The sequence below is a fragment of the Grampus griseus genome (assembly GCF_964374135.1).
Source record: "Grampus griseus genome assembly, chromosome: 9".
Taxonomy (NCBI): domain Eukaryota; kingdom Metazoa; phylum Chordata; class Mammalia; order Artiodactyla; family Delphinidae; genus Grampus; species Grampus griseus.
The window spans coordinates 60809004-60829425 of record NC_139003.1 but is presented as its reverse complement, the minus strand read 5'-3'; the positions used below and the strand labels follow the sequence as shown (position 1 = coordinate 60829425).

Here is a 20422-nt window from a genome sequence, read left to right as displayed (position 1 = left end):
ACTTGTTCTTAAATAATGGAGGCCTAAATTAATTACTACAATGTTCCACGAATCACTAATACATATTCCAGAACAGATTGCTATTGACACTTGTATTTTTTATGGGTTCACTTGATGGGTAACTCACCTACAATAACAATAGGAAAAACACCAGATTGTCTCTTACTCCCAAACCAAGTTCAGGCATTTCCCCAATTCTTTTCTTTGTTACTCATCAATAAAATCCTAGATTAATTAAAAAAAAATCATATCATTGTTGGGATGATGGTCTTCCAAGTTCAAGAGCAACAGAAGGAATCATAGGAGAGAGATTAGCAGATGCAACCATGTGAAAATTTGAGGAAAGTTCGTATATAATGAAAAATAATAATTAAAATAAAGAGGAAAACATATAGGGAAATGTTTATGTCAAAATACAATGGATATTGGGTTAATTGCTATAGTACACAAAGACTTTATAAAATAGATGAGAAACTAATAATTAAATGGTCAAAGGACACAAACAATTTTCAAGACAGGAAATAAATCCAGTGAAAAAAGAAATAGAAAAATGTTTAATTTCACTGGATAATGAATGAAATTTAAAGACAGACAACGAGGTACCCTTTACTACTAATTATTCACATTTTAGAAACTTTGGACTCCAAGGGTGTTGGGTTGTTTTTTGCGAGTGAGGGGAGTAATTTTCTAGTTCACGAGTTTGGTTTTTTCTGTATTTTAAATTATAAAAAACATTTCTTATAGCACTTAACACAGCAATATTAAAACAATAATAACTAGTGATAACAATGTGGTGGTGAAACTGGTTTCCTCTTCATTGCAAAGGTAACTTGGCACAGACACACAAACACTTTTGGAAGCAATTAGGCACTATAAGAAGCATTCAAATATTCAAAATGTTAATGCCAGTAACTCCATTTCTGAGAATACGTTTAGGGAGGTAATGAATAATATAATAAGTTAGGTGCATCAAAGTATTTTTGCCAGTTGTCTGCTTGTCAAAGAAAGGGAATGTAAAGCATCCTTGGGTGGTTTTACAACACACACACACACACACACACACACACACACACACACACACACACACACACACACACACACACACACACACACACCCCTACACTCACCCGCTTTGTATGGGTCTAAATTGATGCCATCATGTCTTCTTTTTGCTTTGTTAAATACCTGTTGTAAGTCTTTGCACACATTTCATTTATTTGGCTTGCAATTTTGTGCCATATAATATATTTTCCTAAGTCTCGCTGAAATCAAGCAATCACTCTTAAGGACATTTTGCAAAACATTCCAAAGCCCCTTGGAGAAAAGCCAGAGGAGCTGGCTCCGAGTGGGTACAATGCTATATTTGAGAACAACGGCTGTGTTGTTAAACTAGGATGCAAGTCTCAGCCTAAGCTGTGAAAATATACCTGGATTCTGCACCCTATACATCTGGCTTCACTCCAAAGGGCAAAGGCTATCTGAGCTGCTATTTTCTTCCCTAGACTGCATGGTGAAAATGTCAATGGTCAAGGTCAAAGATATTTTCCCCATTGGTTTAACGTATTAATCCGGGAAATCTTAATAGTGAATTTTATTGAGCAATCACTCGCTCTGCAGGGCCATGGAATTTTGACTAAGTTTTTTTCTTGACACAGGGTGATGCTCCAAAAGGGGAACCGGGAGAAAGAGGCCCAGGGGTACGTACACAACTGAAATGCCTTCCTAAGAAAGTAATCCCAGGACGCTAAGATTCTGTAATGGATCATTTTGACCCCTGCAATGCAAGTGCAAAAATGATTTATGTCCACGTGTGCTCTTGATGGCTCAGACAGGCAATCAGACAGATTATGATCTTAGAAGTGGAAATGTGAGGAGAAAATACTCTGTCCAAAAGGAGTGATGATGGGACAGGGCGGTCCGCCACATAACATTTCTTGATACTCAAGTTGAGATTTGTGAAAAGCTCAAATAAGAAAAATATTTTGTTTTGCTTCCTGTGTTTTTTTTTAATAAAGAGTAAATTAAAATTCTGGGAGCAGAAGAATTACATAATCTCAACTATCCTTTTGTAAATCCAATTCTACAGGCAAAAGAAGAGATTGTTCTAGTTGATTTATTATCCCTATAATTAGAAGATGTCAAGAGATTGTGTGAGAAATAATTATAGTACATTTCTTCTTTTGCATTGTCCTGGAGAACTGCAGCAGTATAGCAAATAGCAGAGAAATGTACAGTGACTTAAAAGGAGGCTGCGTGGCATTTCTCCTCCCAGCTTTTCCCCTTGGATGAAAGCCCAGGACTCAGACCCAGAGGTTTTAAAAATGGTTCTCTTGGTGTTTTTAACCAATTTCATGAAAAATCCTGATACAAAGTTTGATAATTTCAATGGAAATTCCTTCAGAAATTTGTGTTACTCATTCAGGAAAGACTTCTTAGGTATTTTATATATATAAAGCCGATTGTTATGTGAAAATAAAATTAAGACAAAGCACTTATTTTTGTGAAACGTTCATTATCTCAGAGGAGAGGTAAAACAGCTACAGTATGAAGTGGAATGTCAAAATATTGTAAGAATTTCACACATAAAGTATAATGGGCATTCAGAGGAGACCAGAGCCATCAGGGTAGATTCTACAGAATGACCCTTGAAGGGTGTAGGACTGAGACAGGTAAAGACAGAACAGGAAAGTGGAAGGGGCAGGCATTCTAGATGGAAAGTGCTGTGAGCAGCAACCAGAGGGAGGGCAAAGCGTGGGGAATGGTGAGATGGGGTGCCTAGGGAGGAGTATTGGCAGAGTGGTTGGTCCATGCCGGCTGGAAGGCTGGGCTTTGCAGGGTGATGGGCACCTCCTGAGATTTTAGATGAGGCGTATGGCCCAAGAGCTGTGGATTTGGAAGATTAATCTGGCCTGGCTCTAAAAGCAAAACTGAAGTGGGAACAAGCAGAAGGAAAGAGCACTTTGAAGAAGGTTTGTTGCTACAGGCTGTAGAAGAAGTGACAGGGTCATTAGCTAGAGCTGCTCCAGCCAATGTGAAAGCTGCTGGCCACGTGTGCTTACCGAGCAGTGGAAGAGGCTAGCCGGGGTGGAGGTGTGCTGGAGGAATAAACTACACACTGAATTTTTATGACTTAGTACCAAAAAAAGAGATGTAAAATATCTCATCAATAATTTTTTAATATTGATCACATGTTAAAATGACAGTTTTTGGACCTATTGTGATAAATACAATATATTATTAAAAATTAATTTCACCTGTTCATTCTCGCAATTTTTAAGTGGCTGTTAAGGAATTGAAAATGACATAGGTGGCTCACGTTATACTGGACAGAACTGGGCTACAGTGATGACAAAACAGAGAGGAAGAGAACATTGTGAGAACCAGGAAGGCGTAGAAATGAGGGGATGCGGTGACTAGCTCTACCTCAGATGTTCAGCAAGATTTACTGAACACTTGCCATGCGCTGGGCCCTCTTTTAGGTGCCGGGGATATAGAGGTGAGCAAGGTGGAGAGACCCTGTTTTCATAAAGCGTTCAACCAACAGACAAACAAGTGAGTAAGAACTCCAGTCAGTGAGAGGCTTATGAAAATATAAAACAGGGTCACTAGGGGGTTCTAGGCAGAAAGAGCAGCAAACACAAAAGCTCTGAGGCAGGAGCAAGCTTGGTGGGCCCAGGAAATGCAAAGAGAGACAGAGTTTGAGGAAGAGTGGTGAGGGAGATGAGGCTATGGGGTAGGCAGGGTCTAGATCACACAGCGCCTTGTTGGTCAGGGTCAGGAGAGTGGATCTAAAACTAAGTGCCCTGGAAGCTGTTGGAGGATTTTAACTGGTTGGATTAAAAGAATGGAAGGGGCAAGTTGAGAGCAAAGATGATTATAAATTTTGATTCTGTATGATTTGAAATATGATGTTACCATTCATAGAAATAGGGAAGTCAGAAGCAAATTTTGCAGAGACCAATGAGTACAGTGCTGAATATCTCAAATTTGAATATTTTAAAACTAGTAAGTAAGGTGCCCTGAAAGGAGGAAAGAAAGGGGAGATCAACCAAACAATAAATTGACCAGAGAGTTAGGAAAACAAAACAAAAACCAAAACACAGGGAAAAGAGTATACTATAAAAAGTAATATTCCTTTATTTTTGTAAACTGTATTGGCCCCTTCCGAAATACAGTCTTAACGCTCTTAACATAAAATAATGACAGAATTTTAAATATGGTGGTATATTATAAGCAGTGGAGGGCACCCCAAAATTCCTGAGATTGAAAGTCCAGTCTTTTTTAGTGCTGCAGACATGAACTGTTTTTATAAAGAACCCCAATTTAACTATCTTAATGTGGCCTTTAATTTCAAGCACAATACTAAACATAAAACCGTTTATGTGAATAAGTATTTCCGACACGGATTAAATTGTAGTGTAACAATTTTTTTGACTAGTTTTACTTTTATTTTCAGTTTCTCAGTGATTGCACATTTGGGGAGAAGTGCTAAAGAATTCCTTTTTACCTTTTGTAAAAAAGTCATACACAGCAAAATTTTGTACTCTGACTCACAAGTAACTACAATCACAGCTTGTTTATTTCATTGGTTTCTCCAGCTCACTTAAAAGATGTCTTACAATTCTATTTTCATACATAGAAACTAGTTGTATGAAAGACATGTGATCACATTAGAAAAAGACTTGCTGTAGCTTAAAGTTGGTAATTTACCAGTCTGTTTAATATTCAGTATTGTGTTACTTAAAGGGTTTATGGGCAGCGACACAATGGAGAAGGCTGTGCAGAATTCCCAAGAGTGACATACAAGAGAAGCAGAAGCACTGGCCCCTTATTTAGCCTGAGATAAAATATAGTAACTTAAAGGTCACTGTCTCACTAAGGTTGACAAAGGAACCATTCATTTCCCGATGTTCTATATTCTAGACCGAATTTGAAAGGAGGATCATAATGGATATAAATATTTACGGACATTTTAAAGGCCATTATCTCAGCTCAGTTTCAAAGCCAATTTTTCTAAACCGTTTCTGTGAAGCATCCTCAGCTGTGACAGTTCACAGTTTAAAAGTCAATATAACAATTTTGAAAGCACTATTATAGGTCGTCACTTCTACAATGAGATTCAGTGTATAGTTTCTCCTTTAGCTTTGGACCAAAGGGTAAGAAATTGGGTTTGAAAAAATATGTGGAACTGAGAATAGAATGTAATAAAAGGAAAAAATAGGTTCTTTTCTTCCCCCTACTATACGCACATTCCCTAAGTGCAGAGAGAAGTGGAAGACCTTACCTTTATACGGTCTTAATTTCCAAGACTATACAGATGTGTTTTGTTGTACTTTATAAATGAAAAACATCAACTACTTCCTCCAACTATGCCTTCTAATATCACATTTTACTTCTCTTTTCTTTTTTAATTAGGGAATCCCTGGGTACAAGAGTGAGAAGGTAAGTTGGTAACAACAAATAGATCAGAATTTCATAAAGAAAAACAGCAACGTAACTGTATTTATATACTTAATAAAAGTTATTTTCCTTTATTTTTGTAAGTCTGGATTCCCAAATTCCTAAGTATATTCTCAACACTGTTAGCATAAAATAATAATAGAACTTAAGATACAGGTGTATGTTATAAAGGATGGAAGGAAGCCTAAGATTCCTGAGAATCCAGCCTCTCGTAGTCCTGCAAATACGAATTCTTTTAATAGAGAACCCCAGTTTAATGGTCATGCAATACGGGTATCAAGATCAAAAGTTTCTATGTACAAATGGATGCAGCAATACTACAATTATGCTGCTGCCTTGGTGCTTAACTTCCTATGAAATGTAGACACAAGACCCTCTCATGGGGCAAAGAGGATCTATCCTGGTTAAGCAGTAAAGAATTACTTAGTTCATTCCATCAGGCACCTGGGTAGAGCTTGCAGGGGCAGTAAATTTGACAAAGGTTATGAGTTGGTAGATTATTTTATTATTCTTTGCAAATTACCAATTAGGAAATCAAACTGTTTCCAAAGAAATTAACACGTTAGACTGGGGCTCAGGAATCTTCGAGAGGGTTCAGTGGTTCATAAGTTTAAGCCACTATTATTATATGCTCTCTAGTATCAGATTTTTCTGTCTGAAATCAGAACATAGCCCTCATCATTCATTCTGTCCTACAACCCTCAGACCTGGGCAAGAGGCATGCACTTTACAGGGTCCTGCTCTGGGTCTCCTCCATCCTCCTCATTCATGAGGGAGCCAGGTGTCTGCAGAGTGAGAGGCCCATGTCCCCTTCTCCTGGATCATGCTTTGGGTAACCAAGCCCCTAGAAGTCCCTGCAAAATGGTCTAAGCCTGCTTCAAAGGCACACACGAACCTCCTTCCCATGTCCATCTTCTCCCTAGGCCTGAGGGAAACCAAATGGAAGCTTTGTTGGGGCAGGAGGGGGCTTTGTTGTGCTGTCTGTGGCACACAGACACATACAGCTCCTTTGGCTGTGGGAGGAGCTGGAAGTGGGAGGTAAACTGAGAACTGGGCTGTGGGCTGTGGGCATGGGCCTCCCACATGCACTTCTGAAGAATTCCAAAATTCTCTAACTTTTTACTCCTTTTGGAGATATATTTGTCAAGAAAGGAAGCCAGAACATGACTAGTTTATTAGCTCGATTTGGAACTTTCAGCTACTTAGATAGGTGGTATTTGGGCCTCTGCTTATACTCTTGTTCTGGGCCCTGTAAACATTAGGGGTGAACCTACACACAGGCATATAAATATATCCCTAAACACTGGAAATGTTAGGTCGAAAAGGGGAAGAGTGTAAGAAATGCCATGATTCTGTACTTTGCCATCAGAACCTGGACAACTCAATATCTTAGAGTGTCTGTTTCTTCATCCATATAGAACTGGATTAATACAAGCCTCCCTAATTTACAGGGTGGTTGGAGAATCAAATAGAATAATGGATGTGACAATGTATTTTAAATTATTTGCTGGTCTATAAACATAAGGTGCTATTATAAAGAGATAGGGAACAAGTGATAATATGGGAAAGTTAAAAAACTTTCATGAGGGAAGACATAGGGGAACATATGTTTATGTATGACTGATTCACTTTGTTATAAAGCAGAAACTAACACACCATTGTAAAGCAATTATACCCCAATAAAGATGTTAAAAAAAAAACAAAAAAAACAAACAACAACAAAAAAAACCTTTCATGATTGTAAAACTGTCCTATATATATAGTTGAAGAAAATTTTCCATGCCACCACCATTTTGATTTATACAGTATGCTAATTATCAACACCAGGAAACTCTCTGTGTATTTTTTTTTTTTTTTGAAAAGATTCACTTAAACTTCTGGGGAATTATAGATTCACTGGAGGGGCCCTCGTTTGGAAAATACAAGCTGTCGGAGCAAAATGACCCTGAACCGTCGACATTCAAACCAGAATTTCACCAGGATAAACAGCGTCAGAAATCGAGGCTGGGAACAGAGCTAATCTGTTCAGTTTTTTCTGAAGCACTTGCTCTTGGGAACTTTGTAACTCTGACCATGCCACAGGGATTACTGAGCCCATCAAAAAAGAAAACGCCTTTGCAGAGGCGAATAACATGAGTACAGTATCTTCATTGATGGGAATCTGCCCCCATGCCGATGCTGTTCCTCAGGACCCTATAGCTAACAAATCTGTCTGGACAAATGGAACGTGAACTCTAGCCCAAAGAATTTTGAGCATATTTATGGTACTTTTCTGTTTTATATTTTGGTGGTTGACTCATTGTATTTCCATCCAACATTCTTCAATTAATTGCTTTCTAATTGATTCTTCAAGAGCGATTTTCCATTTGCATTCAGCAATGAATGTTCAACTTGTTTTAAGTGAAAGCTCAGTTTTTCCTGGGTCAGTTTGACTCACAATATGATGTGGAGAGAGAACAGATGGCTTTTGGTTTTTTTTAACTTTTTATTTTATATTGGAGTATAGCCGATTAACAATGTTGTGATAGTTTCAAGTGCACAGCAAAGGGAGTCAGCCATACGTATGCATGTATCCATTCTCCCCCAAACTCCCCTCCCATCCAGGCTGTCACACTGAGCAGAGTTCCCTGTGCTATACAGTAGGTCCGTGTTGGTTATCCATTTTAAATATAGCAGTGTGTACATGTTGATCCCAAACTCCCTGACTATCCCTTCCCCCTACCCTTCACCCCGGTAACCGTAAACAGATTGCTTTTGAATAGAGACATAGCTGGATCTAAAAATTGTACCTCCCTCTTGCCTGCCCCCCGTGCCAGCAATACCCCATGCAGGGCCCTAGGCAGAAGTGTCAGGTTAGTGGAAAGTAACTTGAAGACCATGGCAGTGTACCCTGTTCAGCTTTGGGTGGCTGAGGGAGAACACGGACTTGGGAGCCTAACAGACTCAAGCATGTGGTCATGGGGAAGCTACTTAATCTCCCTGAGCCTCACTTGCCTTGTGTATGAATGGAGATACATACACCTTGCAAGGCTGTTGTGGTGATCACCAATAACGTCAAGACTTTGGCACATACTCTGCATCCATAACTGGTGGTCACAATTATGATATTCCTTCTCAGAGCAAAGTGTGGTCTGCACGTTGGCAGTCAATCTGTGAACTATTTGTTGCTATTTTGTGATGAGATGAAGCTTGCACAAGAATATAAGTCCACTGTATCACTAAACATACTGCTTAGCTCAGCTGACATTTATTTTTCATAGCAAGACTTCCCTAATGAAGGAAGCAGGGCAGTGATGAACATTCTAGTGCCAGTTCCTTATGTAGTGGCACTTTGAGTTGCATGCTTTAGAGGAGCACAGAGATAATAAGCAGCAGCAGAAACAGAAACTAGTAGTGAGGACACCAGCCTAGGAGTCATTGGCCAGCATGGACATTTACATAAATCATTTAACCCCCCCCAACTGAACTGCCCTATCTTAAAAATATGAATTGCTTCGAGGCTCAGAAAAAATATAGATATGTATGAATACACTTTGAAAAGTCTAACTTCAGTTGTTTTTCTAATTGACCTTGTTCCTTGTTAGTTCTAATTATTAGAAGTCTTGGAAGTCTGATATAGTGGATTTGTATTCAGAGGCCCCAATTCTCATTCTATCTGAGCAAGTTACTTAACCTTTTTAAATCACAAATTTTCAATCTGTGAAACTGGGCTAATAATATCTACCTCAGACAGTTAATGTCAGATTAACTGACATAATGTCTGTAAAATAACATTAATAATAAACGGGAAAGCATAATTTAAATGTTAATTTGTTTTTCCGTTAGTATTCCAGGAAAGGCAGGACAGCAGTCTGTGGTGATGGAAAACACACAGCATGCTTGTCGCCATGCCCAACTCTCTCTCTCACCGCAGACCTTGATCATTCATCATGGCTCCTTTCTCCACCAAGTCAGGACATGCTCTCAGAATCTCTCTCTCACAGTTCTCTAGGCAAACACTACTAATTGATCAAAGTTGGTGCTCAGGCTGGAGCATGTGGTGTTGTGGAAAGAATAGGGACACGGAGTCTGAGTAGACCTGGGCTGAGACCTGATTCTTCTTACTAGCTCTAGGATGGAGCAAAGTTACCTTGTTGAGCTTAAGTTTCCTCATTTATAAAATAAGATGAAGGTGAAGGGGATTATGAGGTACAAACTGCCAGTTATAAAATAAATAAGTCACAGGGATGTAATGTACAGCACAGGGAATATAGACAATATTTTGTAGTAACTTTGGATGGTGTGTAATCTATAAAAATATTGAATCGCTATGTTGTACACCTGAAACTAATATGATATTGCAAGTCAACTATACTTCAATAAGAAAAGACATCTATGGATCAAATTGAAAAAAAGGAATTGTAAAACTAATCTCATTGGGGTATAGTGTGGATTCAATTAAATCACATATGCAAAGGGTACATAAAATATGGTAGGTGCTCATTAAACCTTATTTTCTTTCCTCTAATTTGATCCATGTCTCAAAAATGTTAAACCTCATTAGGTGGTATCACTAATTTGATTGTGTTAAGAATGACTCATGGGTAAAATTTTTCAGAGTTCAATGCCCAAACAACCCACAGTATTGAGGATAAAACTGTGTATAACTCATCAGACTCCTCATGTCATAAGATTCTGCTGGGAATCTTTTAAAAAGAATCCGAACACTGAATGACTGCAAATGTCTTCTTATTTCATGTATTCATTTTTTTAGGGTGAACATGGAGAATGCAGTAAACCAGGAATAAAAGGTAACAAAGTAAGGAACTTGTTTTTAAAATGCTAACAGTTGTGATCCCTTTGGGACTGAGTTTCCTTAAGAAGAAATTCCTGGATTCATAATGTTGCTCTCACTACTGGAATTAGAGTCATCGGCTCAATTTTCACATCTGTAAAACATGAAGCAAAAAACAAATCCATCCCTAACTTTATTTAATGGAGCCCCCAAAGGCCTTTCTTACGGACCATTAAGACTTTGCCTTGTGGCACCCTAACCTTTGAGGCCAGGCCCACTAATTGTTATGGTGAAAAGAATAACTTAACTAGCAAAGTCAATTCAAGCTCCAGTTGGGTCAAAGGAGAATTGTTTTCCAGATGTAAACGCTGAGAACAAGCACCTTCCAAAGTAGAGTGAAGAACTCGATGAAATAGGTTAATGAAATACTTTTCAGTAATGTGGAAGAACTAGACACAGATAAGGATTTGAACATGCAGCAAGCCACAGAAATTGGGTAGTTATTTACCTTTCATTAAAAAATAAATATGAATAAAATATGTAAACTGGAGACAATATTAAATGTTAAGGAGTTCCTTAATGGACCAGAAATACATAGAGAGTATATTTGAAACATGATAAAGGGTCCAAAAAAGTAGAGTAAAAGTAAATCGTTTTCATTATAGTTAAGAACTGTTACCAGCATGCCACCAAGATACCAAAGTCTTTCAATATCTATCTTTTAATTATGGGAAGAGTCAAGGAGAGAAAACGAGGAGGAAGGTGAAAAGAAAAGGATAAAATAGTGACACTGGCCTATGTAACTAAACACTTTAAATAGGCTGAGACTTTCTGAAAGCTTTTAAACTACTGTAGAGTTACAGGTCAGATGAATCTGAAAAATGTAGGCTTGGTAATTATCTCTGGACAAAATGAAAGGTGTGATAATGAATGGATTCTTCCTGGAGAATAACTGAAAATGGGAGATGGACATAGACTTGAAAATACAGAAGAATGGACACAATGAACAAAAATGAGTCAAAAAATAACTGGAGACACTATTTGAAATAAAAATGGCTGACAAAGATTTAACGCAGTTCATTGACTAAGATGGCAGGGATTGTTAAATGCCCTATTATTTTCTGTGCTAAAAAGAAAGAAAAAATACTGCCCATTAGAAATGTAAGGTGCAACTGATTGTACGATGTATCCCAATTTCAGAGATGTAAAAATCTGAAAAAATGCATGTCTAAGGTCAATGAAATATAGTGCCCTTGATGTGAAGAGTTCATGTAAGTTTACACATAAAACGTACAAAGAACACAAAGCAACATAAAAGAGGAAATATACATGGGTAATAAATGAAAAAATTATCCAAACACATAAGCAATCAGGTAAGTAAAATTAAAACATTAAAATATTACTTCACCTATCAAATTAGCAAGCATTGAGATAATATATAATACTCAGTATTGATGGAGATATTGTAAGATGAAGATGCACTCTCTATACTCAGGTAGTGAGAATGGACATCTAAACAAAATTTATGGAGGAAATTTTTACTTTTTCTTTCCATATATGGTGTGAGAGACAAAAGAGGGTGAATGAGAGCCTTAAATGTGCTTACAGTCTCTGTGTCAGTCATCTTCTTCTAGGAAATTATCCTTAGGAATGAATCAGAAGTTGAACAAAGATTTATACACAAAGATATTCACTATACTATTGTTAACAATAGAAATCATCAGAAACAACTTAAGTGTCAAAACTAGAGAAATGAGTAGCTATGACAGAATCATATTCTTGGATATTATTCAGTTTACTAAGAGTTTTTAATGACATGGAAAAATATTTTTGATAGAATGGAAGGCCAGATAAGTAGGATACAAAATTGGATATACACTTTGATCAAATTATTTAAAGAAAGACCTACTGGATGAAATAATAATATTGGATGAAAATATGCCTAAAATGTTAACATCTGTTGCTGTTAGAAATTTACTTTTTTCTATAATTGTCAAAGTATGTCTATTATAAACAGGTTACATTTTGGTAATCAGAAAAAAAGTGGAAATCTGAGAAAAGAGAGACTAGATAATATTATACTGTCACAAAAACAAACTTTAAAGGGCTTCCTAGTTATGGGACATATTGAAATATTTTCTTTTAGAAGAGTGTTGAGTATAAGTTGTGTTTTGCCAAGTTCTATGTATTGAAGATGGGCAAGAGAGTGATCTAGACATTGTGGAAACTCACAAAATTTTTTTTTAATTAATTTAATTAATTTATTTTTAGCTGCACTGGGTGTTTGATACTGCTCACAGGCTTTCTCTAGTTGCGTCGAGCGGGGGCTACTATTTGTAGTGGTGTGCAGGCTTCTCATTGCGGTTGTTTATCTTGTTGCGGAGCCCGGGCTCTAGGCGCACGGGCTTCAGTAGTTGTGGCACGTGGGCTCTATAGTTGTGACATGGGGGCTCTAGAGCGTAGGCTCAGTAGTCATGGCACACGGGCTTAGTTGCTCTGCGGCACGTGGGATCTTCCCGGACCAGGGCTCGAACCCGTGTCCCCTGCACTGGCAGGAGGATTCTTAACCACTGCGCCACCAGGGAAGCCCACTAAATTGTTAATTTAACTGACATTGCCTTGCTGAAAGGAAACAATATTCCACCAAGTTTGTTGCTTTCTAAGGATTCTTAAGAAATAAATTTTTAAAATTCTGATCAAAATGTCAATATACAGGCAAAGGACTTAACCTAAAATTGTGTTTTCATGGAGTTTGTTTACTAGAGAAAAGTTTACTAACAAGTTGGCTTGTTAATTAGGGTCGTTTTGTTAACAGTGAATTTGTTGGCTTTGATGTTTGCATAACCTGGGAAGACTGGCCATTACTGGGAACACAGTTCCTTCTCTTTCCACGTAAAATCATTGCAAATTGAATGGATATTTAGAGCAACTTACCGTTCATTTTATTCCACAGGGATCCCCAGTGCCAAGTGGACCAAAGGGACCCAGAGGACTTCAGGTAAGGAGGCGAAAACCAAATCTAAGTCTGTATTAGAATACCTAGGGAGCTTTGGAAATCTCTGTGCCCACATGCACCCTCTACCAATTCAGTCAGAATGTCCAGGGATTGGAGTCAGGCATCAGTATTTTTCAAGATTCTCAGGTGATTCCAATGTGAGACAAAGTCTGGAGACTGGTGCTCTAATATTTTGAATAACTAACGCAGGCTCCTTCAAAGATAGGTGCCGGCAGGTGAGTCTACTTAGTGAGTAGCTGAAGGGATAAAAGTTAAAAAATTAGAGTTTAGGAAGATGAATAAAGTCAAAGCATTTAGGGCTTCCCTGGTGGCGCAGTGGTTGAGAGTCCGCCTGCCGATGCAGGGGACACGGGTTCGTGCCCCGGTCTGGGAAGATCCCACATGCCGCGGAGCGGCTGGGCCCGTGTGCCACGGCCGCTGAGCTTGCACGTCCGGAGCCTGTGCTCCGTAACGGAAGAGGCCACAACAGTGTGAGGCCCGCGTACCGCAAAAAAAAAAAAAAAAAAAGTCAAAGCAGTCAAAAGCAGGATGTAACAATGTTGGCATTGCTGCTCTAATGCAATAGGAAAAGCTATGCATTTTATCTAAATTACAGCATCTGTATTATTCCATCATGATAAGCAGTAACTGCTCAATAACACGGAATGATTCTTTAAAGCATTTATTTTAGACTTATCCCAGGGATTTCAGAAAATAATTGGATCCGTTTTTCCAGTCTGGGGACTTGCCTTGTCTAAAGCTGTAATGGGAAGAGGGTGTGTATATGTGTGAAGAACTAATTTCAGCATTTCAAAAAGTCTACTGAAAATTATACCTTTACCCAAAATTTCCTAGATGGCATCTAGTTGACCATCAACGCCTTTCTTCTGGTCTGAAATTGTGTCAGGACAGGGGAGTAACTCTGATTATCACAGGTCATTGGAAACTCCAACTTACAGTTATATATGCCTTAGATATATATTTTTAAAGTTGCTGTTTAGTCTTTCCAAAAAGGGGTCCAGCACAGGAATAATGTTGGAAACGCCGGTTTAAAAAACAAACACCTCATTAATAAATGTTTGCTCTCAGTCTAGATACTATTTTAGAAGCTGTGTGTTTGACACAAGGAATTTTATCTCATTCCATTTCTCAATCGTGTGTAACCCCAACTTAACTCTGACTTAGATAGTCTGACTTCTAACTCCAGGATCTCTAGGGACCCTAATGAATGATTCATTCCTGATTGGCCTTCTGTACACAGAACTAATTCTTGGTTTTCATCTTGGAGCAGGGCATTACTGGACTTCCAGGGGATCCAGGCCCGAAGGGGTTTCAAGACAATAAGGTAATCATACCCATTGATTATAGACAGGCAGAGTGCCTTTCCCCTAGTGAGCTATGGTTATACACGTTTTTATTAGGCACAAGTCAATGGATTCTTTGAGGACGAATCTTTGGAAATACATAATAACCTGCAGGTGTTATACACAGAATCATGTTTAAGTACATGCAGGAAGTCAGTGTCATAGTCTTTTCATTTATTATGATTATTTTATTCAAAGGGGCATTATTAAATATAAGCCATTATTTCTGCAGTGTTTCCATCTTACTCCTGCCCTTTTAGTCATTTTATGACTCACTAGAAACTGAAAAGTAGTAATAAGCAACACAATTCAAATCACTCTATTTCCCACAGGTAATGTCAACTCAATACATAGTTTATAAGAGAAGGGGATTTATAACTGTCATACCAACAAAAATTAAACTTTTTTAAATTGTGAGGGTGTAGTCTCTATCAATACCAGCCTTGTAATGTCATTCCACAGGTAACCAGGCAAGACGTATAGGGAGGGATTGAAAAAGAGCCAGATGGAACCAAAAGTTGAGATAGAAGGGATCTTTATCTTTAAAAGACCTGTTTATAAGACTCCGTTTTCCAGTGAGAGTGGCCATTAATTTGCTGAAAACAAGCGTTTTAGTGCCTTTTTAACGCTTCTCAGTGCTTAGTAAATTCCACAGATATAGTAAATATCTAATAAACGGAGTTAGTGACTGGAGATCTGTGGAATTTGTGGCAGTAATAACAGCAGACAGTACTGTCCCCAGAGGACCCTAGATAAAGCCAATCTTTTAAGGGTGCTATTAAATTTAAGTTGTGGGGAGCAGTTGGGTGACTTGACTGTTCTTTTTTCCAGAGAGAGGTAAGGGAGTGACACGTATACTATTTTTAATGACATAATGACAATGTGTGATTTCCTGGGGCAGTTTTAATTGGCAAATTAAAATAGAATGAGCTTCTCAGTGGGCGTGTGCTTACGGTTGTCTGGGGAAACTGTCTTTTCCAGTCCTTGCCTATGATAAATTCTCTCTGGGCGAAAGAACTGGCTCTTCTGAATACTGAGTAGAAGTTTTTGCAAAATTGCTTTGGCTGTAGGTAAAATCCTGCAGCAAGGAAAAGAAAATATTTTGACAGTCCACACTTATTTCTAGGATCCTTTGGTTACCTAAGCTGATAATTTTCACATGTTTGTGAAAAAGAGGCTTAAAATCAGGGATCAGGTTTGGAGTTTGCAACAGTGATAGAATTATAGATTGTTTGAGCCACAAGGGATATTAGAAATCATACTGGCCCAAAGTTTTCATTTTGGAAAATGAGAAGTCTGGAAATCAGGGCGTCTGCGGAGGTGCTGGGCTGGGAGCAGGGCACGCAGCTTCGGGAGATGGGTGATGTCAGTTCATAAAAACGTGCCATCGTTTGATCAATTTTCTTCATGTCTTATACAATTACTACTCAGATTTTTTTTTAAAGTGGATTTATTTCCACAGAATTTAGCTTTTAATTCTAAGAATGCATTAATTCTTAGAATAAATAATGAGTCAAGTATATTGGGGGAGGCTGTAATTTTCTGACATAACACTTCATGCTCGACTTTCACATCATCATCATAAAAGGAGTCACTCTTCCAAAGGTATCTGAGGACTTCAACTTTCCAAGGGCCTCTCTTTTAAAAAATTCTTTTTTTCAAAAATTTTGGTGAAGATATTTAACGTAAAATTATCACAGGTTTAAAATCACAAAATTCACTGCCAGGTGAACACAAAAAATTTGTTGTCAGTTAAAAAGATGTCAGTATCTAAAGAATATTGGGGGGCTTCCCTAATGGCACAGTGGTTGAGAGTCCACCTGCCGATGCAGGGGACATGGGTTCGTGCCCCAGTCCGGGAAGATCCCACATGCTGCAGAGCGGCTGGGCCCGTGAGCCGTGGCCGCTGAGCCTGCGCGTCCGGAGCCTGTGCTCCGCAACGGGAGAGGCCCCAACAGTGAGAGGCCCGCGTACCGCAAAAAAAAAAAAAAAAAAAAAAAAAAAGAATATTGGGGGTTCTTGGTAGGGAGTGAGATGGGAGTAAGCTTCTCATTTTTCTCCTAGTTATATTTTTGTCTTAATGTCACAGATTTAATGGTCTCTTGACTGTTACTTGGAGACTATTACTACTTTCTACCCCTCTTTGGATCTGTCAACCAGAGACGCATGTCACATTCATTAATTGTCTTAGGTTTTATACATTTATTCTTGTATTGTCTTAAAAGTCGGGTTTCAGGGAATGGCTTCATCTTGCATGCCAGAATGTACTTCTAAATCTTAAAAACTTAATAAACTATTTTTTTGCTCAATCTGGAAACAATGTTTTATAGTGACATTTCTTTTTATCCATTACCATTTTATTACAAAATGGTTTTACGATATTGCTACTGCAATTCGTGCCAAAAAAAAAAAAAACCTTTAAAATTCAGTAATTCTGTATTTTCCAATGGACACAGGGAGGATTATTATTTTGAAGCTTCTAAAATAACAGATAGCACTTATTTAGTGTATATTTACTATGCACAGATACAGTTCTAAATACCCATTTAAGATAACACCACCTTCTGAGGCATGATCTATTCTCACTCCCACGGTATAGATTAGGCTACTATGGCACAGAGAATTTAAGCAATGGATTCAAGTCTACACAGCTAGGAAGGGACAGAGCCAGGATTCAAACCCAGCCAGTCTGCTCTTAACCACCATATTATATCTATCTTCTTAGGAAAACTGCTGAATTTCCTAGATAGTCAACCTGAGATAAATGCCTTTCTTTTGGACAGTATGGAAATTGCATCTTTCTACCCCCTCTAGTGTACTCTGGCTGGAAACAGAAGTCTGTTGAGAGTGCACTTCTACTTGGTTATAATGTTCATCTGAAAATGCAGGAAAAGAAGGAAAGGAATCTCATGGGAATAAGAAACCAGTAATGTGCATTTTCAAATATTTTGTCTCTTATGAGACCTTAAAATAGAAAATTTGGACTTGTCACATTTGCAAAGATTCCATGGGAGTTTCTAGATAGGGCCTGTCTATGAATTTGAATTTATGAATAGTCTCTCTCATGAGCGACAATCCCGTTCTGTTGCTCTAGTGGTTGGGTTTTCTTCAACAAAGGGTTTGCAGAAAAGGTGGCCAAAGAATGAAAGGAAAAAATAGCATGTGAGAAATTAAGGAAAAATGTGATTCTGGCCCTATTTCACAAATCACTTCTGTCATTAGTATTTTCCGTATGTAAAGTAGTATTCTGTCCTAAATGACCTTGTTGCTTTAGAAACAAAACATAGATGTTTCTCAGAAGGAAGCCACCTCAGCCTCTCCCATACATGAGGGTCAAGAGTGGTATTCATAAGAAGAACATCCCATCAGTCTCTAAAATCAGTTAGAACTATAATCACGCAAGTATCTGAGAAGCCATATCCCTAGGACCAAACTGGCAATGTCCTTAACAAGAGAGCACGGTGCCCCTTCTCAGTAAAAACTGAGGGCCTAAGAACCCTACGCCACCTTCCAAGGGCTGGTGTGGTGGTTCAGGTGGCAATCCCATCTGGCCATAGAATGGGCCCTCCAATAACGAGAAAGAATGGCTCAAGACTGGCAGGCCTCTCAAATCACAGAGAACAAGTAACCAAAATTAGTTTTGAACAAATAAACACAGTAGAATGCTGGATGTGCCAGGCCCACATTAGGTAATTTTTGCCATTTCTTTTTTTTTGCGGTACGCAGGCCTCTCACTGTTGTGGTCTCTCCCGTTGCGGAGCACAGGCTCCGGACGCGCAGGCTCAGCGGCCACGGCTCACGGGCCCAGCCTCTCCGCGGCATGTGGGATCTTCCCGGACTGGGGCACGAACCCATGTCCCCTGCATTGGCAGGCGGACTCTCAACCACTGCGCCACCAGGGAAGCCCTTTGCCATTTCTTGATGTCCTTCTGAGGTTATTTCTGAAGGGTGTTTTCTTCTCAAATCTCATCCAAATCTACTCTTCCCAAGACCCTCTTTGTGCTCTAGGAGGAAGGACTGCTCACTGTGGCCTGAGCAGGAAATAGCTTGTGACACGTTGAAGCATCCTAGCATGAGAGCTTCGGTGCTAGGGCCAAAAGGGCATTAGGAATTATCCCTGACGTATTTCTCCAAGGCAAAGCAGCACGTGTTAATCCTCAAACAATTTAAAAATACAGTGATATTTATGTTATATAGTAATTTATCTTAATAGACGTATTGCCTCCCTTCTTCTAACTTCTTCCATTGTTCTGCTCTAGAGCGCTCATACATTTTCTGCAGGGCTTTTCCCCCCTAAGTGTTTTCTTCTCATGCTACACTCAAGTATAAGAAACTCAAAGTCCTCTTACTTTATGTTCAGTTTAGCTTCTGAGATGTTAAGAAAACTCATAGGGAAATAGCACCAGTCCGGTCCAGTTTAATAAATGGATATGGTCAGGGTAAATAATCTCCAGTGAATCAAACATCCAGCCCACATCCAAAATAAACAACAGACCTAGTATTAGTGAGTAAGTGAAACTTTAAAGGAAGTAAATGAGGGCAAATGAAGAAGCACTTAGTCCACTCGAAAGCTCTGCGCTGCACATGATCCTTGGACACCCTACTCCTCCTTACCTAGCTCTGTCATACTTCCATACCATTTTTTGAGGTTCCCAAGCATGGTAGATAATTTTTTTTAGTAGTTGGTGTTCTTATAAAGAAATTAAGTAAATGAGAGCTAAATGTACAGATCCTGAAATTAAAATTGTCAACCTAGTAAACATCCCTACACATCATCCTGTTTTCTTCAAAATGCTCTATGAAAAGAGGTTAGTTTTTAAAACAGGGATGTCTGTCAACCTTTGACATAGCTATTAGGAATGCGTATGTATTTTGGTAACTGAAAGAGTACTAATCAAGTTTCCTTTTAGTTTCCGTGCATTATAATTTTAAACATTGCCAGTCTTCTTTCAAATATGAACCATTGGCAAGAGAATTAGATAGATATGTACATGTCCATCACTGTTTTTGAAAAATCCAAAGCAGAGAATCTAGGGACAATGGGTCAGGAGTACTGCTATGATATTTGAGAAAAAAAATTATTATATCTACACTCACACATGTTTAAGATAAGCAACAAATAAATATTTGCTGAATGAACAAGGAAATAGTCTTAAATGGAATGAGCTGTCAACAGTATCATACTGCAGACAGGTCAAATAGGCAGGACCTATGCAGTCACTTAGATTGTCAATTTTGCAGGTTTTGGAAACCTGTGAGAGATTGGGGAGGTGACAATGGATTGTGGAAGGAATCAGAGAGAAGGGTGCAATAGCCAGGAATTTTGACCATTCTTCCAAGATATCTGGATAATAAATAGAAACAGGAGAGTGTAGAGGTAATCCATCAGAAGCGTCTTGTGCATTTAATAACCTAATGCGGTATTTGTAATTCCGTTTTCTTCTAAGAGAGGCATGGAGGCTTGGAACTTAATTTTTTTTTTTTTACAGTTTCAGATATACAAGTTAGAGTCTTATGTTTTCTATAATGTCACTATTTTCACTAGAACAGATATATCATTAATGAAGATTTAGTAGTTTTAAAAATTCATTCTTTAGTTTTGCCATTATTTGAATATCAATGCTTGATTTGACTTAAAGTTAGCTTAGCAGCTTTAGTAGGTCAACCTACTGAACATAAATATTTCAACTGTGGTTTGGAAAGAGTTCAAATACCACAAATATGAACAACTACGAAGAAGCGGAAACTTTCTCCTCAAACTAGAATGTTGTGTAGTTTTATTTCAGCTCTCACACAACTCAAAAGCCTAAAAATCCCCTAACATCATGA

At 38.4% G+C, this 20422-nt stretch overlaps 1 protein-coding gene across 1 annotated transcript in view; it reads left to right on the top strand.

The window, feature by feature from the left end:
• Positions 1-20422, top strand: part of COL28A1 (collagen type XXVIII alpha 1 chain) — a gene marked incomplete at both ends in the record, with an annotated part of 159468 nt that overhangs the window by 11501 nt on the left and 127545 nt on the right. Inside the window, 5 exon segments of the mRNA XM_082662419.1 lie at positions 1656-1697; positions 5416-5442; positions 10214-10258; positions 13188-13232; positions 14521-14574. Coding sequence (XP_082518545.1) covers positions 1656-1697; positions 5416-5442; positions 10214-10258; positions 13188-13232; positions 14521-14574 — 213 coding nt within the window.